At 34.8% G+C, this 23,841-nt stretch overlaps 1 protein-coding gene across 5 annotated transcripts in view; it reads right to left on the bottom strand.

The window, feature by feature from the left end:
• BTBD9 (BTB domain containing 9) overlaps window positions 1-23,841 on the bottom strand; it is a 166,182-nt gene that overhangs the window by 93,017 nt on the left and 49,324 nt on the right. For all 5 annotated transcript variants that reach the window (XM_033055199.1, XM_033055202.2, XM_033055200.2 and 2 more), the window contains exon 8: window positions 3,658-3,767. In XM_033055199.1, the coding sequence (XP_032911090.1) occupies window positions 3,658-3,767 (110 nt within the window). The remainder of the gene's footprint in view (window positions 1-3,657; window positions 3,768-23,841) is intronic.

Genomic DNA, 23,841 nt, shown 5'->3' with positions numbered 1-23,841 from the left:
TTCACCAGGCTCAAAATCAGACAGATGGTTGGTCAAGCCCACATAATCCTTGACTGCCCCTTAACACTGAGCAGTGATCAAAGGACTGAGGTTATCAATTTTTTTTCCATTTGAGGCAGAGAAGAGGAACTTTTTCCTCTATTAAGATGGGAAAAATATTCCCAGAAACCTGAAGAGGCCTTGCACAGAAGTAGTCCTTTAACTGCTCTTGTAACTTCTTGCCACTGGGCAGACTGGAACATTTTACAATACACTGCATGACACCAGGTACCACTTCCAAAGGAGTATGTCTCTTACTTGTGAAAATGTTAATGGTTAAAGACCATTCAAAATTTCATAAGCAGAAATTCATTATAAGCAAGTAGTATGATTGTGAGATTCAATAATATCTATGTCCTTGTTAAATGAAAGAGTTATGCTAATATAATGAATTTAGTATGTAGAACTATTAACTTACACATTTAGAGATATTACAGGGACATACCATTCTTAAGGCATCAGGGTATAGGGTTACAACAATACTATGCCAAAAAGAAAAATTTCAACCCTAGCATATCAGTTAGGGAAATAATTTCATTTGATTACATTCCTTTCTGTCACCTCATTTCATAAGACAACAAACTGTATACCAACACTTAAACACCAGACAGTGCTATAAAGAGCATTTTCTGCTGCTTTTGCTTCAAAATTGCTACTCAGATACCATTGGGTTAAGTCAGTACCACATCCAGTATTGTACAAAGTAACTGTATAAATCATCTTCCACATAAACTTTTAATTGTAATATGTCAAGTTAGTAATTTTTCATTAATGCGTTTATGCAAAACCTCAAGAACATAAAAATGCTGTTATTGTGAAACAGCACTTAATTTTTATTACTTACTTACCAGCTTTCTCATCTTCACTGTACTATGACAGCCATTACATAGATACTACGTATCAGGAGTAATATATCTGATAAATTACGCTTTTCCCTTATACAGCTCTCTGATCAAGCTGAGTATCTTTCACAAAAATTAGATAATTACTCAAGTCTCTATATAACATCTCTAATCAAACACCTCAGAGGCCTCATTTCTTTGGAAGGAGTTTTCAAATGACAAAGTCTTCACATCTTATTTTCAGTGTTGTTTTGGTAGAAGTAGGGGTCACAAAGTCTTTTTGAAAAGACCTTATAGCCTCCAAGGGTTGACCAATACTTCATTTTTTTAATAAAACAGGGTATAGAAACAGCTGTGTTTGTTCTAACCTAATTTAATATTGTATTTAATATCATATGGGATAAGCAATGAACCCAATGAACTGCTTTTCAAGGGTTTAAGATGAAAGTTTCTGTACTCAGTCAAGCTTAAAAGCAACCTACTCTGATTACTGCACTTTCATATATTTAATTGGTTTTTCCTAACTGCTTTCAATTCACTTTATCCTATCCGGTCACTTCAGAAACAGAAACAAACATTACAAATCCTCATCAGAGCAGTAAAATAAATCTGTGCCAACCCACTGGTACTCATACTGAGTTTTTACACAAGTGGACCTTGGACAGTCTGCTTGATCACAGGAGCCATACAATGTGGCACCTTATGGTAATCATCACACTGAAAAAAGCATTAAATAGATATATCTTCTTGCTGGATCAAAGATGCTGAGAATATTTTTGAATAGCAATACTGATGGCCAAAAATTCTGATGGAACAGCCATAAGTGCCCCTGCTCCATTTCAGAACTGCACTGGCATCAAGTAGTTCCCAAATCTTTCCATTTTTATCTTCCTCACCATAAACCCTGAAGAGTCATGTATACAACTGCTGGTGCCTCATTGACAGTTGGAAGACTATACACATCCCACTTTCAATTAACTACTCCCCAAATTCTTACTTTTAATTTTCTATCAATTGCATTGACTAACATCCCTACAGGCCTCTCTTTCCTTACTGTTGATCACTTCAAATGAGTTACACATACAACAGCTTGACTGATGCACACTGAACAACAGCAAAGCTGCCCTTGATTAAGAATCACCATTAACACCAGAAACCCTCACTATTACGCTGCTCAAACCCTACTCACCTGTAAGATTCTACAAAAACATTCACAAACTGAGAATTTTCAATAAATCCATATAAAGTCTCCATCCCCCAGATTACCTTTGAAACTTAAGAAATGCTAAAATAGATCAGTTTGTCTCACCAGAATGATCACTCAACCAGAAAAAATAGTCTATGAAAGATGAGTCACTTAGAGAAGTTCACTTACACAAACATGCACAGTCACTGCCTTGCCTACTTATCATCAAACAATCTTTGTGTTAACACTCAAAAAAAATTAAGTCCCGAATTCAGAATTTACAAAATAAGTTTGATCAACTGAAATAAAATATGTACAAATATTTGTACACAGTAACTAATTTTGTATGAAGTTCCTAAAAATTCATAGCTGGCAGTGCTAACTATTAAATTTAACTCAAAGGTCTTACCAAATCTGAGATACTTTATTTCTCTGCCAACTAGCTTACTGAAGGGAGATGTTTTAACACAGTTATTCCTTACTGATATTTTATTCTGTAGTCAATGGTAATTGCAATGCTATTTGCACACTACCTAAAACAAAGGGAAGGTTTATGATTTGCCATTGTATAATGCACGGGGAACAGGCTGAAGGAACTGGGTCTTGGTTTTTCATCGCTAAATATTTCAGTTTTCTCAGAAAAAAAATTAAAGTGAATGTGTCTTACTAAAAATTTTCCTCTCATCCTAGTTTGAAAACTGTTTTCCCTTCCATCTGTCATGGGTAGATATCTAAAATTTAAATTTGTTTGAAACCAGCATGAACTCTGAGAATTTTGCTGAAATTCTTTATTTTATGCCGTATGTAATAAACTGTGGGAAATCCCACCTAGACAACTACTAAATACTCTCTTCTCCAATGAACTTCAGGATCTGACTTTTGTGAGTTTACATGGAAGAAAGCACAGAAACCACCCCATCTGAACTACTGAAAAAAAATAAACCGATATTAAGTGTTTCTGTGACACATTTTATCATTCAGTACCCATTGGTCTGTTGGGGATTTCTACCTTAAGTAACATAAAGGCACTTAAATCTGTGTTATATAAGCTGCCCAGAGCTAAGAGAGCTCCATCAGCATGGTGTTCTGAGAATAGCAGCATAGCCGATACAATGTTCTGCCATGGTTAAGCATGTCTATGACTCTTTGGGGGAAAATCAACACATGAGAGTTTACTTTCAGCAGTTGTAACCAGGCTGTATAAGAGGCCCTAAATGTCCAAATCCATCATCACTACAATAAATAGCTGTGCTTAGTCCATTCTTGTAAGAGAATTCAGGTTAACCTACTGGGAGGCATGAGCACTGTGACGTGCAAAGAAAAACCACATTGCCAGCACTGACTGACTCAGATACCAGTGGCTTTGTCAGCATTCAGCATTTCAGCATTCTTCCAGCATCATTCATTAATCCACAGCACTGGAATTTCATAGAAGTTACAAGGACTAGCCAACTAATTCTATGCTTACAACACTCTTAACTCAATTTAGAGATTTCTGGATGGAAACAGAAGTAGAGTGTAGTAACAGCCAGGTTTAAAAGACAAGTGTTTACAACAGTTCATGAAAAAGGAAATGGTTTTATCTCTTACCTATCAGACCTTTCTCAAGAGTAAAGGATTTGTTCGTGAACATGCATTCAAATGCCACAATATGAAAAACTTTGTTCACTGTGTTGTGCGTCCCAACAATTCGAATATACCTATAGGGAAACAAAAAAAGGCAAACAGCACAAGTTAAACATGACCAACTTCTGTGCACTTAAATATAAAATTGATTCAGTTAGACTATAATGTGCAGACCCATAAAAACTGTTTAAAAAAAAGAAAAAGGAGTAACAAAGACTATCAATTTTATAGCAGGTTTTACATAAAGTCAGGATACTGGCTCCAGTGCAATTTAAGAAGGAAAAAAAAACCTTTAAAGAGTAGAGGAATCTGTTAAAAATGTTTCTGGATTAATTTGCCAAGAAAAGCAAAACTAGGGATCTTCTGTTTCAGAAATGGTCTGTTAGTGCAAATATGTGCTCATGGAGGTTTTTTAATAATAATAATAATAATAATAATAATAATAATAATAATAACAACAACAACAACAACAAGAACTACAGTAATAATAATCATCCTTTTACCAACAAATTTTCAGCACTGTGAAAGATTTCATACAGCCACGACAAACTCAAAAAATGAGTCAGGCTTTTCTTCAAAAGTCAAACACTAATTCCATTTTATTAAGATTGTTTCTAATTCTAACACTGGATGTACAGGATATCAATCTCTGTTGGTGTATCTTTTATTAATAATGAAAAAAGAACCTTCATTCAAGTATTATGAAACAAAGCTACTCTGAGTTTCATTCCTAGTGGTATAACTTACATTTCTACCCTCCAATTACAAATCAAATAGAGCTGCTCTTAAATATTGTGACCCATTCACCTCCTGCATTACCCTGAAGGCTTCACCTTCCATAAACAACCACTAACCTTGATTCAGTCTGATGCTGCATTTTCTGAAGAGACCCAACAGTTCTTACTATAAATTTTGAAAAATCTCAACAGGACTATTGTATACCTCTCAATAAATGCTGAACAAGCTACCAGAAAACTACTAAACCAAATACCAATTACTTCACAATATGGGTCACCCATGCTTGCAGAAAGCTTTGAATGAAATGAACTCATTTCAATTAACAACTAACAGAATATATGAATCTTAAGCAATATCCTTGGTCTTCCATTTACATGGTATAATTATATTTCTAACTTAATGGTCATTCACCAACAGCATCATTTTGGCTTGTGTTCATCAGATCAAGTTGAGAAGATACAGTGTCTTTTCTGAGATTTTCTTTTTAAACAATAAAACAACCATCCTAGCTATATACTGTGCTAATGCTCAACCTCCAAATTTCATTTAGAAATTATTTTAATAATCATAACTTGGCACAAAGAATGACATATTATTGCCTAATTAACATTAACTCACAGATCAATCAATTATCACAGCAGCAAATGTCCTGAAAGTCATTCTATGCAGAAAAAATAAAGTTGCAAAAGCAGAGAAAATATTTATTATTCATAAAGAAGATGGGCCTGTGTTCTAAGAATAAAGCAAAACTTAGTCCTTACTTTGTAGCCATGCCAAGTGCCTGCAAGGAGCATCGCAGGAATCTTGGTTGACAGTCAGGCAAACAGGGGGTGTTTCCCCAGACCTCCCCATGTGAACCAGCTGACTTTCTTTTTATGAACTCATGACTACACTTTTGAACCCTAAACATACAGGTAACGTCCAAAATTTGACAACAGTAATCAATCTTGTTCCCTCAGAAGCACAGAATTCAATTAAACACAGGAATACTTTTGGAATATTTTGAAGTGCACATGGAGGCTGGCTTGCCAGAGACTCCTTTGTCTCTCCCAGGCAAGGCAAGGATTGACTGAGTTGTACTGCTTGGACAAAATGCACCAAGCAAACCAACAGAGTGTTACTAATGGAGATGCACTTTGACATCCTTCAGTTACGCTTCCTTGCATTAAAGAGCTTAGAGAATAAACAAGTAACAAGATTAATAGGAACACAAGAAACTGCTTCATAATTAGCTTTAAAAGCTAATTTACTTAGATTTTTTTTGTGTTATAAAATTGTATCATTAGAGCTAACTTCTTGATTGTTCAGAGCCAACTAGAAAACGTTCAAATTCCTATCATCAACAAAGCAGGTTCATATGACACAAAGTTATCTATTAATCTTTGTGTGATTGCAGAATAAAAGAATCACAATCCAATGCCTAGACTAGCTCCACTGTTGATAGACTTTAGACTCAACTGCTAAGACTGGAAGACAGGAAAAAAATCTAAATCATTCTTTAAAGACAAATGCTTGATTAATTTGTGGGGTTTAAATGAACTTCCCTAGCAGGTAAAAAAGAATGTAACATGAAAATTTTGCCCCTTAATTTTCTGGCCCTTTTTGAGAACAATGAATACTGAGAATATATAAGTGCTCTAAGAGTTTCATTCACATGTCACAGATTTCTCTAGACACAGAAAGTCAAGCTACACATTACCCTAAAATTCTCACAACAGGAATATCAGAAAAATCTGGTTGGTGGGTTTTTTTCCCCACTACCAAGAAAATTGTTTTGACTATAGGGAAAGATATGTTCTACTGGATCTTGGTAGAATTTCAAACCAAACCAAAATTGAATGGATTACCTGGGTTGATTAATTAGGCATCTACATCGCAACATCTCTCATTTATCCCCCATTTTTTCCCAGAGCAATTCTTCTCCTTTATATGAAATTATGATATTGGTACTCTGTTGTGACTATATATCTGAACAACTAAATTATGTTTTACTACTTCACTTTATATTTGTAAAGCTGACACATATAATTCAGATAACAGCTGCTGCAGATCACACCCCTGATTCTGCTGTGGATACCCTCGAGGACTACAAACGGCAAAGCTCAGCTGCCTACATCATCACAACAGTGCCCAGGACAAATGTGTCAAGTCATGAAAATATGCATACTCTAGGAGTCATTTTAATTCTTCATTATAGTAACAGCAGAAAGACACAGACAAACTCTAAAATACATTAAGCACAATTTCCAATCCCTTGAGAATATTGAGACAGAAGACTAAATAAAGGGAGGGAATAGAAATTAACAGGTATTTTGCACTGATATCCACTCTTCAGTTTCAATCAAAGCAACCTAGAATAGCAACAGCAAACTCAAAGAACGAAATCTAATACGTACAAAATGCGCTTTTATGAAATTGCATTTAATTTTCCTTGTGAAGCATTTGGTATGAGACACCAGTGCCAGAATTACTGCATACGTTATCCCTCCTCTAACAGTTTAGAACCACTAACATTCACATTCTAATCACCACCACAAAGATGCACGAGGCACAGCTCAACACACAAGGGCATTAGAAGACATTGTGTTTGTTTTTTAGTGGAAAAGGAAACAGTGCTATTCAACACCATCTAAACTCCATTTATTGACAACTCCCTAAACCGAATAATCCTTCAGACTCACACAGCTGAATCAACAGTCCTGTGAGCAGGAAGATAGAAAAAACAAGGAAGAAAAATCTATTGCCAGTATTAGATCATGTGGGAGAACAGTGGACATAAATAAATACATAAAATAAAGAATTAAGCCAGAACAAACATGAAAAGCATATCTGTCTTTTGACAGAAGACAAGTTTTCCTGCACTTAGACAGGAAAGTCTAATCAAGTCTATTTTATACCAAAGGAAATCCCAGCTGCAAATATTGAAAACAACAGTGAAAAATCAAATAAAACACAATAGACAAAATCATTGTACTCCAGCAGCAAAAGTACATCCAACACCACCAAAACTTGGACAGTAACAAACATTTTCACCTTGGAAATACAACCTACAGTGAAGCAGTTTGAAAACACAACACATTTCACTTTGCAATGTGCCAGAATGTGTATGCAGGTATTTTATGTGGGGGCATTCAAGTGACTAAAAATATTGGTACAGAACACTTAAACAGAACAGGTAATTGTTTGTGTACCACATGTAAGCAGCATGTCAACCAATGTTTCTCAAACAAATAACCAAATTAACACTGATGTGCTTTTAAGTAACACTTGCATAATGTGGTAATATGTTGTGTATTCCATACATAATAATCTGTAAGAATAAGTTTACAAATGCTTTGTTCTTTTCTTATGGCTTTCAATTTTTATTTTTTTTTTAAACAGAATAAAACCAATTTCAGATTAACTTGCTTTAATCTCCATCTTCACTCTGTATGCATCTCTAGTTCCAATGAAATACTCAAACTTGAACTTGGTTCACCTAGTTTTATTTCAGGTCAGACCTGAACCCAAAACAGCTCAGTTTCCTAGAACACGTCTGGATATAAGCACAAATCTGTAATTACACCTGATCTCCTAATGGACTTCCACTATAAGAACACAAAATAAAATATAAGAAGATATTAAGATTTGGATGTCATGAAATCTGTACTTAAACCATATCCCTGATCTGACTTTGGAGCCAAGCACAACTTAAAGATCACCCTCACTTATCTTTATGCCATCTCTACTGAATACATAAAATGGGACTCTAATATATTAAATTCCACTATATAGAAAAAAAGTTTTTAAATAGAGAAGAAAGCATTGTTCTTCAGAAAGTCTAATTCTAGAACAAACTGGACAAGGAGATTCAAAGAACAGACACAAGCTGGCTGTGCACATCCTCCAGGCTGGTGTGACATGAAGCCAGACTCTTTTCAAAGTGAACCCCATCTTCAATAGGACTTGTTTTCTTTGAATCACACTACATCCTCATCATCCTCATGAGGTTTTCTGACTAAGGATCAATTTAGTTTCATTATATAGATGCTTGGTAGCCTCCACATTTTTAAACATATTGAATAAAACATAAGAAAATACAGGAAAATGCTGTTCAGTGAAATCAGAGAATGTTTTCCATTTTCCCCAGTTTCTCATGCTCTACCAGTCCGTGAATTTAGCATGCAATACTTATTTCTTGCTCCAATGACACTTCCGTAAGTGCTGTCTAGATCTAGACTAAAATCAGACTATAAATAATATGACAAAGAAACACCTGAAAAGTATTAGAAAAAAGTGAGGGATGATGGAAGGACAGAAGCAAAGAAGAGAAAGATAGATTGATTTCAATCTCCATCAAGGTAGCTCAGCAAAGGAATAACTGAAGTTTTGACCTGTGCTTAAAAAAAGCATGGAATTTGGAAATTTGTCCTATAAAACTGTAATGAAGATATATACAAAATTTTTTTATTTAGCTCTCACATCACAAAGATCTGATAGACAGTGGTAAAGAAGGGTGTATTTTTTTAAAAAAGTCTGAAAATTATTTTAAAAAAGGAGGCTGAAAGAAACTTTTTTATATAAGTTTTGTTTGGATTAATCATTACTAATCAGAAACACAGTAACTTCTAGTATTTCAGCTCACAGGCAAAGAGAATAAGAGAAGACCTCCAGGGCTCTCAAAAGGGGGTCAAAAATGCACATGAAGAATTAAGTATTATAAAAAGGTAAAAAAACCTGCTAACAAACTGACCAACAAACAAATAAATCTAGTGCTCAACAACTAAATAAACCACTACCCCTTATTGAAACACTATTCAGTATAACATTTTACAGAAGAATACATTCAAGGATACATGAAAGAAACCTTACCATTCAGTATGTTAAAATTATACTGGAAAACTACCAAACAATATTCAAAGGAAATTAGCTAAGTATTGGTAACTTAACATAATAAAAATGACTGATTATATATTTTTCATCAATATTTTTATGATTTGAAAACTTGTACCTACAGATACAACTCCTTGTAGTTGCAGGCGGTTAGAAAATTGATGCAAAGCATTGCTGGCTCAATTTCAAATTTGCTACTCAGTTTTGGAATGCTGAAATATGGGGTAATTCATTAAGCAAAGCATGTCTCATACATTTTAAACATTTATGATATAGCATGTAGTGTTACTATTCAAGTGTGGTCTGAATCTGGGACAAGAATGCCTTTGTTATCTGAACAAGCTTTGGTTCCTTAACGAAAGCTATGATCATACAATTATTAAACCCCCGTAATTCTCCGTGATAAACAGATTTGCAAGCACCAACCAACAGTAACTGCATCTCAAGAAATATCAACTTGAATTGTTCAACATTAGGAGCCATGTCTGTAGGAACAAAACCACTAAAATTAAAAAAAAATCACAAGCAATGTCCCACCAAAGCAGTGGAATGCCAGTTCTGACTGCTTTGGTGTTCCTTGCTAAAATGAAGTGTGCAACACCTGTTCTGATAACACACAGCTTAGACAAACTTTCTAACTATGATCACTCTTTAGATGGATTTTAGAAATTATTAATGAAGACTGAAAGTCACATGAAATATGTATCAGATACTATGAAAGAGAAGTCTCATTGAAAATTACAAGACATGTTTTTTGTGTTTGTGAAACAAATGTCTGATGTGAGACAGAACAGTGAAAGTGTCAACCAATCATTTCTAAATTCACCAAGTTCTGTCTTTTATGAGAAAAATCTCACATGATATCCACTAGTAGTATCATCTGCTCCACATTGCTACCTTAGTTTATCAGAGTCTATAAACTTTCTTGCTTATACTTTCCAGCATATGCAAGATCCAACTCTAAACTACTGCAGGCCTGAACTGAGCTATAAAATAAAGGACAAAAGAAATATTATTTATGGGACTATTCATCAAACACAGACAGTATAGCAGATTCAATCTCGCAAGCTTCATAGGTCTAGATCTTTTTAAATCAAATTGCATTTTACTGGAAATAACTGATGACACAGTAAAAGATGATAATAAATTTGGATTACAAGTAGGTGGTCTATATTAACCTGCACAAGCACTCCTACACAGCTCATCAGCAATGAGATGGCAAAAGAGAAGGGTAGTGCCTTCCAATATATGTACACAAATAATAAAATATCCAGAAACTCAAGTTCATGTGAGAATAGTTGAATATGGTTAAAGACAAAGCACTTAAGACAGATAACTATTGCAAAGATTTCTTGTTCTCACCGTTTCTCTTTTTTCCATTTTTTTGGTGGTTTGTTTTAATTGTAGAGTAGAACCACATGTATCACACATTTGCCACATTTCTCTTGCTGACTTAACAAGCAGTAAGAACCGTTTAATTCAGAGTAGCACTCAACAGTGTTGTACCAATTAAACTGATTACAATGGATATTTATTCACTGAAACACTCCAGCCATCAGGCTGGAGTGGTACACTGAGTGCCACAATCCCAAGAAAATGTTATTATTTTGTAAAATGGAGTTCTTGTTCCCCTACAAAATGAAAATAACTTATGTTTGACCTGTTTATGAAATACACCACTAAAACTTGTGAGCAGGCCTGCAAAAAACAGAAATACATTGACTGAGCTACTGAATTCAGATCTCTTTCAATTGTTTCCTTAACCAAGGAACAATAACCATTCAGGAAGTTTTCTTCCTGTTGTCAAGCATGTAAAAATATGAAACTGTTTGAAATCTAATTCCATAAATCTTAAAATCACTTTGGGTGCAATGAAAAAAGAGAATAAATAGCAACCAGAAAAATAAAGTAAGGCTTTTCTTCCAAACTTTATTTCTTTTAGAGTGCAATAAAAAGTTAAGTTCTCACCTGCACAAAATTTCCCTAACACTGAGTGAGCTGCACATAGGTTACTTCTAGGTAATAGTAATCCAGTGGGAGATTGCAACCACTGATGCACTGATCACCTCCTCAGAATGGACCCAAGACTCAAACGGAAGGAAGAACACTACATACAGACTAATTAACATGAGAAGTGAGGAGTATAATGAACAAATAGGGGTTGGGTACTAATTAATGCAAAAGTCATACAATTGCTAACAATGAATGCTGATGTATTTGTTTATTGCAATGTATAAATAGCATACAGTTTCGATTACTGGGGAGCCAGCATTTTGTTCATTACCATCCAGACCCCTACTTGGAGCAAACTAGAATAAAAAATAGAAGTATCTCACCTCAGTGTGTGAATCGACGCTGCACAGGTAACAAGCTCATGTTTAAGATAACAATAATGAATATTTGTATCAGTAACAATAACAAATCTGCCTTGATCTTTCTTAGTAATGCCTTTCAAATACTTAATAACAGATTCTTCAGAGCTTTGAAGGGACATGAAAAAGTCAGTACTTGCCTGTGCACAATAATTTCAAACAGTTACAGGATGACTACTTCTGTAGTGAAGTAAGCTTTACGGCCATGGAAAAAACCACCAGAATAATAACTTCCATCACTATGAACAAAGAATCTCTTATCTGAGAATGAAACAGAGCTTTATCTGGATGCCTATGTAAAGACAGAATGCATTAAGCCATCATCCATTTGGCTATCTATATATTAAAAAATGCCAAAGAGCAGTTTCATCAACTGTTTCAAAAAGTAACAAACTGCACCGAAAATGCTGGAAGTTGCAAATCTATAGTCTTAGAGCCAAGTTATGACAAAATAAAGAATTCTTAAATAATTTAATGATCTGCCTAGGATCCTCTAATGTAACAAACTTATTTCTTTTTCATAAACCTCTGCCTTTTTCAATCCAGATGACATGCAATACTTCTTTTCTGAGCTTAAAGCTGTTTCTGAAATATTTTCATTACTCAAAAAGGTAATGTATTACACCTCAAATCAGATAAATCTTGGTATCTTTTTCCTCTACTGTTAAATTTGAAATTATGTTCAAAACCACTCAAATGTAGCTCAAAAATTCATACATACATATATATATATGGAAAGAAAATGCAAAGGAGATTTAAGTGCTCTGATCCATCTAAACATTTACCACAATATCCTTGATACCACCTTCTAAACCTGTGTCATGCTTCTGTTTTCACCTCAATAGCAGCTGGAAGAATTCTGCCTATACAGCACATTTCTAGCACTGACAGAGTTTCCAACATTTGGTTTGATGGGAACTTGTTTTCTGTGACTTCTACGTTTGACTGGTGCTGAATTCACTCAGCTAAACTTAGAATGTGACTCCTCAATGAAGAAATAAACCACTATACTTGAACAAAAAAGTCAGAAGAAAAAAATATAAGAGAAGATGAAAAAAGAAAAATAAGTAAAAGGGATTTCCCTATACTGCACAGCAGGTAAGAGAGTGAGGAATTAAATTAGTGATCTAGGATTATTAGCTCTAACAATTGTACAGTCCATGAGAAACCTGCAGTTACACATTTGTGTTGGAATCTGCTAAACTGGTCTATTTATGTGCTTGTTTCATCACAGCTACCCTCTGGATATTTGATAGCTCTCCATTGTTATTACCTTGTATGTGGCCTTCCCAAAGTGGCTATGAGCATACACAACTCTCCTATTCGAAATCCAATTAGATCATTACAACATTACATTGGAAAAACAGCCACTGAAAGGCATTACGTTGTATTGTATCTTCTTCAAGTAGATTTTTTCCTCTAAATAACACAATTCTTGCCTCAATAGTGACAGAGGTGCTCTGTGGAAGAGTATCTTTTAAATGAATCTACCACACAGTTACATGAATCTCAGTTCTGTAGACATAAACTTCATTAGTACATCAATTCAATTTTCCTGTATGTCGTGCATTACCCTCAAAACCATCCACTTCACTTTATTAAACTGATAATTAGAACTTAGTACTGCATTATTTTGGTATGTAACTGAAAGGTAAGTTAATGCATTTTATTCTTATATATGAATGCAGTGAAAACATGCTTCAAGAGGTAACTCATTGTTATACTTCATTACTTTATTCCTAGTTGTAACTGATGTCAGTTAGGTGGCTATCATCAGTCTAATAGTACTTTTCCTCAATAGTATTATTATTACTCTCAGTAAAATGACATAAATATCCATTTAGAAATGGAGGCAATCAATATTATTTATTGCTATATTTTCATTAACTAGAAATTTGCAGAAAATACAAGGCTGTGACTTCTTTCTGTCCTTCATAGAGTAAACCTTTGAACTTCAGAACTAAGGATCCCCCACCTGACCTCTCTGACCTTCCTTAGCTATACTAAAAGTCAATTTTTCACACTTAATTTTCAGATCTTTTACTCTCCACCTCTCCATTCATGCAATCTTTCCTTCACTTTGGCATCCCATACTATGTCAGGTATCCTGAAATAGTGTATTTGATATATTCAAAATGAATATTGATATACTTAGATGTACAGTCTCCAGATTTTAGTGGAAATCAATAATTAACCTGTGAACTTTTCATTATGAAATGACATTTAAAAACCCTACTGCCTACATATTTAGCAGGTAATTGTGGTATTGATCTATGTAATATATATATTATGATGCATACCCTAACCATTTATTACATAACTCATCAGAGAGCTTTCTTGATGTCCTACAACCTCTAATTATTCAACTTCATCAATCCTAAACTAAACTCAAACTTTCTGATAATTTTCTTTATGTTACACAATAGTACTAGTTCAGAGAAGGCTGGTCATTGTCTCTATCTAAATATACACAGTTGACTCTAAATACTTAAATTTTCAGATTCTAAACATCAATTCAGGAAAGAGATGCCAGCAGCACCAAAATGCTAGGAAGAGTGGTTTATAGACTGATTTCCAAGAAAGGAGTCCAGGACCACAGATACTTAGCAAAAATGACCAAAGCCCAAGGAAACAAAATAATTTTTATGCTAAAGTACCACTGACTTTACAGCTTACATTATGGACTAAAACACGTACAAGTCATACAAGTAACCCTCAGAATCTCAGTAGCTGAAACCTGCATCCCTACAATTCACCTACTATTATTATCCATGGTATCCAGATTAAAGTTAAAACATGGATGCTTAATTCATGTTAGGATCATACTTTCATTTTGCTATACACATACACCATAGAAACAGGATTTCTGTGTTATCAAACTGCATTTGAAGTTCTCTCTTATACACAGGGATTCTACTATATTTGCTAATCTTCCACAAGTAAGTAAGTAAACCAGAAATACAGTGACTGGACATGAACAAATTTAAGCTCTAATAATTTTCTATAGCTGGAATATTAAAAATTATTTTCCAATGTCTTATTCCATTATATACATAAAGTTTATACATTAACTATTTGGTGAAAACATTACAACTAGATCGTATAAGGATGTATGACTATACATGACAAGCTATTTGAGCAACAAACATCTAACAAAATGCCTAATGCTAAGAGAAGATCAACTAATCTATGAGACTTGACACCTACTTGTGTTTCAGGAGAGATATTTAAACAAAAAGGAAAAACAAAACAATTACAAAAACCCCCATCACAATCAACCAAACAACCCCCAAAACTAGGGAAAGAAGAGAAATAGTAGGAAAAAATGCAGTGAAAATTAATAAATATGCAGTTCCACATTATTGTAGACCTATCTCATTTCAACACATATTTTTAAAGGAACTTGCTTTAAAGTATTATTTAACCTTGTAGTCAAAAGTAACTAACAAAATCTTTCCCCATACAAATGACATCTGATTTTACTGTGACATCTCTTAATATATTTAGTTTCAGACTTCAAAATATTCTCCATGTTTAGTGAAAGACAAAAACAAACCAAAGCAATGAGTGAGTACAGCATCATTTTGAAAATACCTTACTAGATGTGCATTGTCAATATTAAACAGTAAGAATTCAAAGCTCATTTTTATTATCAATAATTCATTATTACTGCAGAATGCCAGCATTCTAGAACGTAAACCCTGTATATATGCTTTTAGTTCTGCACCTACAGCTTTGCTTTTCCACCTCTGTTTCAAAGCATTAATATTGCACATACATAAACTAAAAAGGACATCTAGAATGAATAAATAAAATGCAGAAGACTGCTTTAGTGCACTGCAAATGAAGAGCAGTGTAGGTGCACCTTACTATGACTGGTACGTACCATGTCTGCTTTGCACTGGTGAAGTCTATGAATCTGCCTACTCTACATCAAAAATCTGAGCCTCCAAATCACTCACATTCTCATAAATACTAAAGCTAAAGGCCTGAGACACATTTAAATTAGAACTCAAAGTTAAACCTTCATGACTTTTGAAATATTAAACCATCATCAAAAATACATTTTTTTTGAAGTATCACTTATATTTTATGCTATGATGTCCCTTTCCATAAAGAGATATTTCAGACCTGTAGTTTAATGAAAGATCTGGACTAGAGACCAAACTTCATACAAATAAAGAGCTGAAAATGTGGTGAACATTTTGGCCTGGAAAAAGCAGTCTTGTTTTTGGCACTTAAATCTAAAGTTTAAACCACTCATTTTTGAGAGTGAGTTCATACACAGTTAACATATCCCTTCCCTCTTAAAACAGATAGATTACTTGAAATATTCTTCTACCAATTTTCTTCTATATTTATAAACATTATTGTTAGTGTATTCATTACAATCACAGTTAAACTCTGCACCTGTTGAACATCAGTATTGTCCACAGTAGACAGAACTCACTTTATTGATAACTGATACAGGCTTATACCCAGTTTTCTTACTCTGTAATAAATTCAGTGTGAAAATTAACATTAAACCTGTCCCATGCCTTATGAATACGCAATTAGCAAAAAAAAGCCAAAAACATCTCAAAACTTTTCTGTATCAGATGATAATATATCTTGAAAAAGGATACATTCAGGACAGAAGTCATTAGCAGTAGCCATCATTAGCACACTCCCCATGCAGAGTGCAGAAATGTACTAATCTAACAATGACCACTGAAGTGCCCACATTTGATATTTTGCTTTAAAGTATAATATTTTCTCTGTGGGTAACATATTCAAATATAAAGAAAAAGAGTTTCTGTAATTTTATCTGAAAACTAACAGGTGGAGACTATTGCAGGGGGAACAAATGTTTCAAATAAGCAGTACATCAGAAAGTAGCCACATAAAAATTTCCACTCCTGCTGCCCATTACAGGATATATGATCATATTAACTTTATATCTACTTATATGTATAGATGTATGCAGTACACATATATAAACATGCCTAAAAAGAAGTCAGCAAAAAGCCACAGTTAATAAATAGAATGAACATGACCTATTAGCTCAAAAGCTTGAGATTTCAAAATAAGAAGTTGATTTAACATAATACTCCATTACAAAGATCCAACAAAAATGCTTTAATAGCTTGAAATAATAGGATTGAACACCTCATCTGCTCAAGGGCAAACATGAACTAAAGGATGCTCATGTCATGACGGTTACAACAACATGCAGTTGATGATTAAAGGAACTTTATATATATTCATGATCTCTGATGTTTCTGAAGTTGAAAGAGTCGAAGGTTACCCCTCTCTGCCCTGAAACATAATTAAATTTTACCTAAGTAAAATTAAGATTATCAGAGAAAGATAAATCATCTTTTGATATTACTGCTTTTGATATTATACTTCTAAATTTTTTTCAAGATTTTTGGTTTGTCTGAAGGGTTTTGTCTGGTTTATTTTACTTTTTTACAGAAATGTTAAAAATGTTATTCTGGACTCAGATGAACCTTATAAAACAATGCTTTAGCCTCTTCTATACAGGAAAGAAGTGCAGAAGGGAGATCCTGACATTTTATTTAACATCAATAATATTGCCAGTTAATATACACAGTCAATGAATTTGTAAATTACAATACAGAGCAGGAAACTAGTTTTTCAGATAAGTTAATTATATGAAATATGTATTTATTTTGATAAGGTCAAAACTCTTACAGAAACCAAATATTTTCCTTTTAAGGGCATCCATACAAAGTAACAAGATTTAAATTAATATTGAAATCTTAAAATATATGAAGAATTTTCTAAATTTAACACTTGACAGGAACTACAATTATTTACTAAGGATTTGAGCTTTATTTTTACATACATCAGTTGGAACGAATCATTTTATGAAGATACATAGCCTATAAGTTCAATAGTGCAGAATACAACAGAGAACAGTGGGGGATATTTTCAACTATCGGTATGAAATTCTGAAGTAAACTGCCTCCTCCAAATACCTACACTACATTGTGCAGAAATTCCCAGTCACAGAAACAGGATTTAAAGGAAAAATGACAAAGATGTTGGCATTCCCAACCTCACAGAAAAGAGAACACTCTAATGATTTAATTCTTTTTAATTGTATTGGGTTGGGGTTTTTTGCCAACCTTAAAATATCAAGGTTGCTCTTACTCAATGCAGAGTTTCAAGCTCTTTCTTATTTTTTTCCTTTATAATCCTTGCTCTAGCGAATTTAATTACCTTGGCAATGCCAGAATGCTGCCTGATTTTAACAGGTCAGCACTGATTGCTCTAAACCAATTGGTTCCTTCATTACAGAGAAAATGAGGTAAAGAGAAAAGGCAGGTGTGCTCTCACAGTCAGCTGTACTTCAGCACTTGCCCTTCTTTTCCCTCATTAACTAGTAACCAATCGATCAGGAACCTACCCAGAACCCACAAAAACTATTCATCACTTCTGACATGCAATGGTTTTAACAGGTCACACAAGGAAAGAATATTTGAGGTATCTATCTTTAGAGCCTTTAAAGCTCATACAGCTTTCCAACTTCAATCCATGAGAAAGGAAAATTGAATTGTTATGCTCCTATATAGTTTCAGTCTAAACCTTGAATCCAAAATAAAATCTGTCAGCTATTTGCCCAAGATAACAATTGTGCTGTACCTGATCTCAAGTGCTCTTTATTGTGAAGAACTTTGATGAAGAGAAAGATCACAGATGGGAGAAAGAGTACAGACAGACGCACTCCCTGTTTAAAGCTCATTTTCTTCTGCAGTTCCATGGTTGAACAATTTAAAACTGCCAGTGAATGTTAATACTAAAGCTTAACACACCGTTTTTACCTCCACCTTTTAAAATATTTGAACACTGCTTGTATTTCCAACCATTTCACATCACTTTTTCTAAACAGTCCTTTTACTGTCAAGCTCCATACTTCATTTGCCCATACAATTGCCCCTTTACCTTGCTTCTCAAAATTACTAACTGTTCAACTAACTTTTCAAGAAGAATCATTAAGAATAATCTGTACTGGTTAGCTCTTATTCTGGTCAGCTGCTCATGTTTGTTTCTTTTCTTTCTCTGATTGTAAACTCTGCACAATATGCCTTGTCCTTGCGCTTTTTTCATTAACACAGATTTGTAACTTCACATTACTACCAGTTCGAAATATTGCTATCAAGTTGATTTCAGGAGAAAAAAAAAAATCAAAGAGATATTGTAATGAACATATAAGCAGGGAATTAGACATTTCATAAAGAAGAACCAACACACCAACAAAAGATCTCAAGAAGAGAACTAAACAGAGCATAAGAGAACAAGAAATGAAGAAAGGGAAGAAGCAGTAGACAACAGATTGTGTGAAGAAAAAAAGGTGTGGCATCATTTTGATTAGGAAAAAGAAAATTCCAGTGAAAGATAAAGTATTACTTCTACTAAAAGAACCAGAAAAGAGAAACATCTAACCAGTATGTCACTTTATGGCACATTGAATAGGAAAAAAAAAAAGTAAGAAGGTTGCAGAAATATAGGTATAATCCTTTTATTTGCAAATCAGTGTAAAAAACACTTCTCTCCCAGTTATGTCTCCTGTCTAACAAATGAAAAGAAAAGGTTAAGGTTATTATTTTGAACAAATCCACAGAAACTAATTGACTGAATCCACAGAACATCATAAAGAAAAAATCAGGTGTTCTACCTGTGTTCTTTATAATAGAAACATGACATGTGACCAATCATATTGGAAACTAATCTCAGTTGAAATTAGAGAAAAGTTTTAGCTATTACATCATATTCATCCCAGACTACTGTAACAATTCTTAACTCTACAGCAAAATGGAATTTCCAAGCGCAAATAAATTAACTAATTCTCTTGCTAAAGTTTTCATCTGCTATTATGATATACAGATTCAGTCTGCTTTCTGCTGCTGTTTTTCACCCTTTTGAAACCTCTGAAGCAGGTGTGAAGTCCTGTGTATCACCTAAAGGCCATTATTTCTGAAAAGATGATATTGCTATGCAGGAACAAGCCCCTGTGAAGCAAATCAATTTACCAATAGAGTACACTACGTAAAGGGCTACTCATAGGATCTAAGCTAGCAGTTTGGATTCTACCTGAACTCTGAATGATGATATGAGTTCCTCAAGTCTGGCTGGGTCATCAAACCATACACAATTGCACATTTATGAGCAGGCAACTAACTCTGACAGATATTGGATGATGAGCTTTGTTGTGACTATTCAGCAACACATAGACTTTCATATGTCAGAAGAAAAGCGTGAGCATTTTCAGCAGCAATTTTAAAGACTGTATGATTGTCCAATAATTCAGAAATAATCTTCCAATAGTAAAAATACACCCCAGCAGATTTGTCACAATTCTGCTAGAAAAAAGAATTAAACATTTTACATATTACTGCAGAAAAACATGCATTTAAAAAAACAACAAAATCAAAGGTTCCCAAATTCTTTGGTCAGTGACTATTCTCCAAGTTTTCTTTGATACTCCCCTTCAGATCACTCTTCTCTAAATCAATCAGTTACAAGTTTGTCCATCTTTTCTTGTAGGTCAGACTATGCTGCTTCTTGGTGCTGTCCTCTGGACTCTTCACAAGCTTTCTGAAGCGGAATTTTGTTTTCCTAATCATAAAATGATAATTCCTTCAAGGGTCCAGAATTAGTAATTCGGATATGACTGAACTGAGTGAATGACCCTGGTTCATATTACAAATTATACTCCTGTCTATATATTAAAATGATATTTTTTGCACCAGCAGGTGATACTGCAGTCCTATATCCAGTTTGGGATCACTAAAAATTGCAGAACTTTCTGGTCCTGAAGCACTATTCAGCCACTCGCTCTTTATCCTCATTCTCTAAATCATATTTCTCTACACACGTACAGATTTTTGTCCTTGTTTTTAGGAAACTGCATTCTATTTATTTCAGACTGTGTCTCCATTTTGTCAAGATCCCTTTTAACTCTAATTTTGTCCTTTTGCATAACTGCATCTTCTCTCATAGTTTCACGTTATCTGCAAATTTAAGAAAAATACATTCCTAATATATGGAGTAGCGTGGACCATGTGAAAGACCCCATAAAAATCCCACTTCACATTATCATTCCATTTTCCATTTCTATTTAACTATGATTACAACAGGTGCTAGTCAAATTTTATATTCACTTTACAATATTTTCTGTAGATCACGTTCCTCTTGCTTGTGTACAGAAATACCATTTTACCAAAAGCTGTACTTACGACAATATATAACATGTACTGATTTATTTCTTATCCATACCCTGTTTTTCTGCCTCAGAAGGAAACTAAATTGACTATCTGTTTTTGACAAATCCAGTTGAGCTGACAGTAATTCCTTTATCTTCGAGTGCCTACAAACAATTTGGTTCAATTACTTGCTCTAATATTTTTCTGGAAACTGAAATTGTGCTATATGACACAGTTCCTCAGCTTCCTGTTTTTGCCTCTTTTAAGGATGGAAAAGGGACAGGTTTGGTACTCATTACATATTTTCCATGAATTAATAAAATCAGTAAGTCTTCCAAGCTAATAGGTAAAATCTACAACTACTAGTTCAAAAGCTGTTTTCTAGGGAGTAAAAAGCAAATTCTGTATTTCTGTAGAGAAATAAAATGGGAATTCAAATATAAATTTCAACTTTCTTCCTGGTTCTACAATTACTAATTGTTATTACTAATTGTTAATTGCAAGCATTACTGTCAAGAAATTGGAAGATTACATACTGTAAATTTTCAAGGATAACAGCTGCTATTTAGAGTTTAGCTTATTACTTATATTTCCCAATTTGCATGAGATTTTATTAAGAACTGCCTCTTCCCTAACATCACTATTGCTCCTTACAGCCTTGTATTGAAATAAATAAGGAATTTTGGAATTAACTTATCATGAAACCATCTATAATAAAAGTAAAAAAGCCTCAAAATGGAAGACGAAAATTACCTCTTACTAAATAATATTCTCTAAGGAGCACAAATCAAGAACATGTAGAGAAAGACATTAAGATGATGACACGACCTTTTCATCCCTTTCTCGTCAAAAAAAAAAAAAAAGGAATTTGGAAACAGTTTAAATGAAATAAAATATTCAGTGTTAGTGTTAAGACAGAATGTAACCCATAAAGACAAGAGCTCTATTCACTAATTTAATCAGATGCAATAGTACCCTTAACAATACACCTGTGATGGCTTCTCAGAGACCTCCACTGCAAGGCAGAAGAGGAGAAAAGACCTTAAGTGAGATTGTTGTATTCTGCTGCAACCCCCCTACAGAAAAAAAAAATAAAATATTGACACCTTAATTCTCTTTTTCCCTCCCCACTAATTGAAAGATACAGGTCTTCCTGTGATGGATGGATGGATGGATGGATGGATGGATGGATGGATGGATGGATGGATGGAACCCAACAGCCTTCTGACTTCATGAGAAGATCCCACTCAAGGAAAACCTCTGCAGGTGAATGCTCATCTTACTGGAAATGCACAGAAACTTCTGTTCAACACAGACCATGATAGCATGCTTACAGCTCTGAAAAACAAGTCCACCTTATTTTTTTTTTTAATTTACTGACTGAAATCACTAGAAGCGACAGCTGATCTGCTGGTATCAGCTAAGAATTCATAAGAATTATCTGTTGTTTTCTACCTAAACCTAAGTGTTACAAAAAACTGTATTTCAAAGTCTGTCTTGTCATATCATATATGGACGTTAAAATAATAAAATAATAAAGTTAAGAGAAGAACTATTTAAAAATATTTTTTCTAAATGTAAATTGCGTGCTGGAAGGCACAACAAACCCAGGGAAGACAGTTAGTTCTGTTTTGTTCTTCTGTATGCAAAAGTAATAATGTTGAGGTAAAATGACGTGGAGATTTTATTTGAAATAATTGTTTTATAATATGGATAAATAGGAAGAAAGGAGAAAGAATCTATTGCATTTGTTTGTTTCATGCAAATACCTGCACATTAATTTTACCATTGTTTCAAAATCTGGAGACTCAAGGTAAGGGAGCAGAGAGAAAATCAGCTGTGTCAATAATAATGTCTTATGTGCTCTGCAACAAAGCTGAGAGCTGCATTCCCACTTTACATAAATGGTTCCCTGTTTAAAAATGTTTTACAATGTTTTTTCACACTTCAGTAACATCAGACTATGGTGTTGGTAACATAGCAGCATGTTTCATGATGGTATTCTTGTACTATTTAATGCCGTAATCACTGGGAAAAATAAGAAAACTCAGAAACCTGTAAGACAAATCCTTACCTTAGTACCCCCCAAAATTCATACTCTAATTAGAAATAAAGTAATTTCACGACTATAAGATGCACCTTTTTGACTAAAATTTCCCCCCAAACCTGGAAGTGCGCCTTATAGTCCGGTGCGCCTTATATAATGGACAAAGTTCCGAAATTTGCCAACCCGGAAGCATGAGCCGCAAAGGGGGAACGGTGCTGTGGGAGCACCGAGTTGCAAGGGCGGGCAGGAGTGGGCAGCTGCAACCGGCAGGAGCCGTGTGGGGAGGGAGGGAGCTGCTGCCAGCCCCGGCAGCCGCGCAGGGAGAGAGAGAAGCGCCGCCGCTGGCCCGGCGTGAGCCGCGCAGGGAGGGAGGGAGCGGCTGGCCACAGAAGTCGCGAGTCGCGGCCATCCCGAGCCAACCCAGACCACGGGCAGATCCGAGCCGCCCTGGACCGCCATGAGCTGCGGCCGCCCCGAGCTGCACCTCGCCAACCAGCGCCGCGGGCAGGTGGGAGTGCCGAGGCTCACGGCATAGGGAGGGCGCCTGGGGCTGCGTTTAAAGCCTACGCCAATCTGTGAAAAATGTTTGCAAATTGAGCACCTGCCAGTAAACCCTGAGACTGCGCGATGCCGTTACTATTTCGTTACTTTGTTGCGCGCGGCGCAGCTCCTCGCTGCACAGAAAAAGTGTGCCTTATAGTCTGGTGTGCCATATATAATGCACAAAGTTGCGAAATTTGTTGGCTCCCGGAGGTGCGCCTTATGGTCGTGAAATTACTGTACACTTAAAATCCCTCTAGGGTAGCTGAAGCAACACAGGTTTCTTTAATATATAAATATAAAGCAAAAAAAAGCTATGTTTGTTCCTTTAGACATATCTTCTGACAAGAACAGCCTCAGAAATAGC

Source organism: Catharus ustulatus, chromosome 3 (genome assembly GCF_009819885.2).
Source record: "Catharus ustulatus isolate bCatUst1 chromosome 3, bCatUst1.pri.v2, whole genome shotgun sequence".
Classification (NCBI taxonomy): domain Eukaryota; kingdom Metazoa; phylum Chordata; class Aves; order Passeriformes; family Turdidae; genus Catharus; species Catharus ustulatus.
Note: the sequence above shows the minus strand (reverse complement) of the source record. Positions and strands in the feature narration are given on the sequence as shown.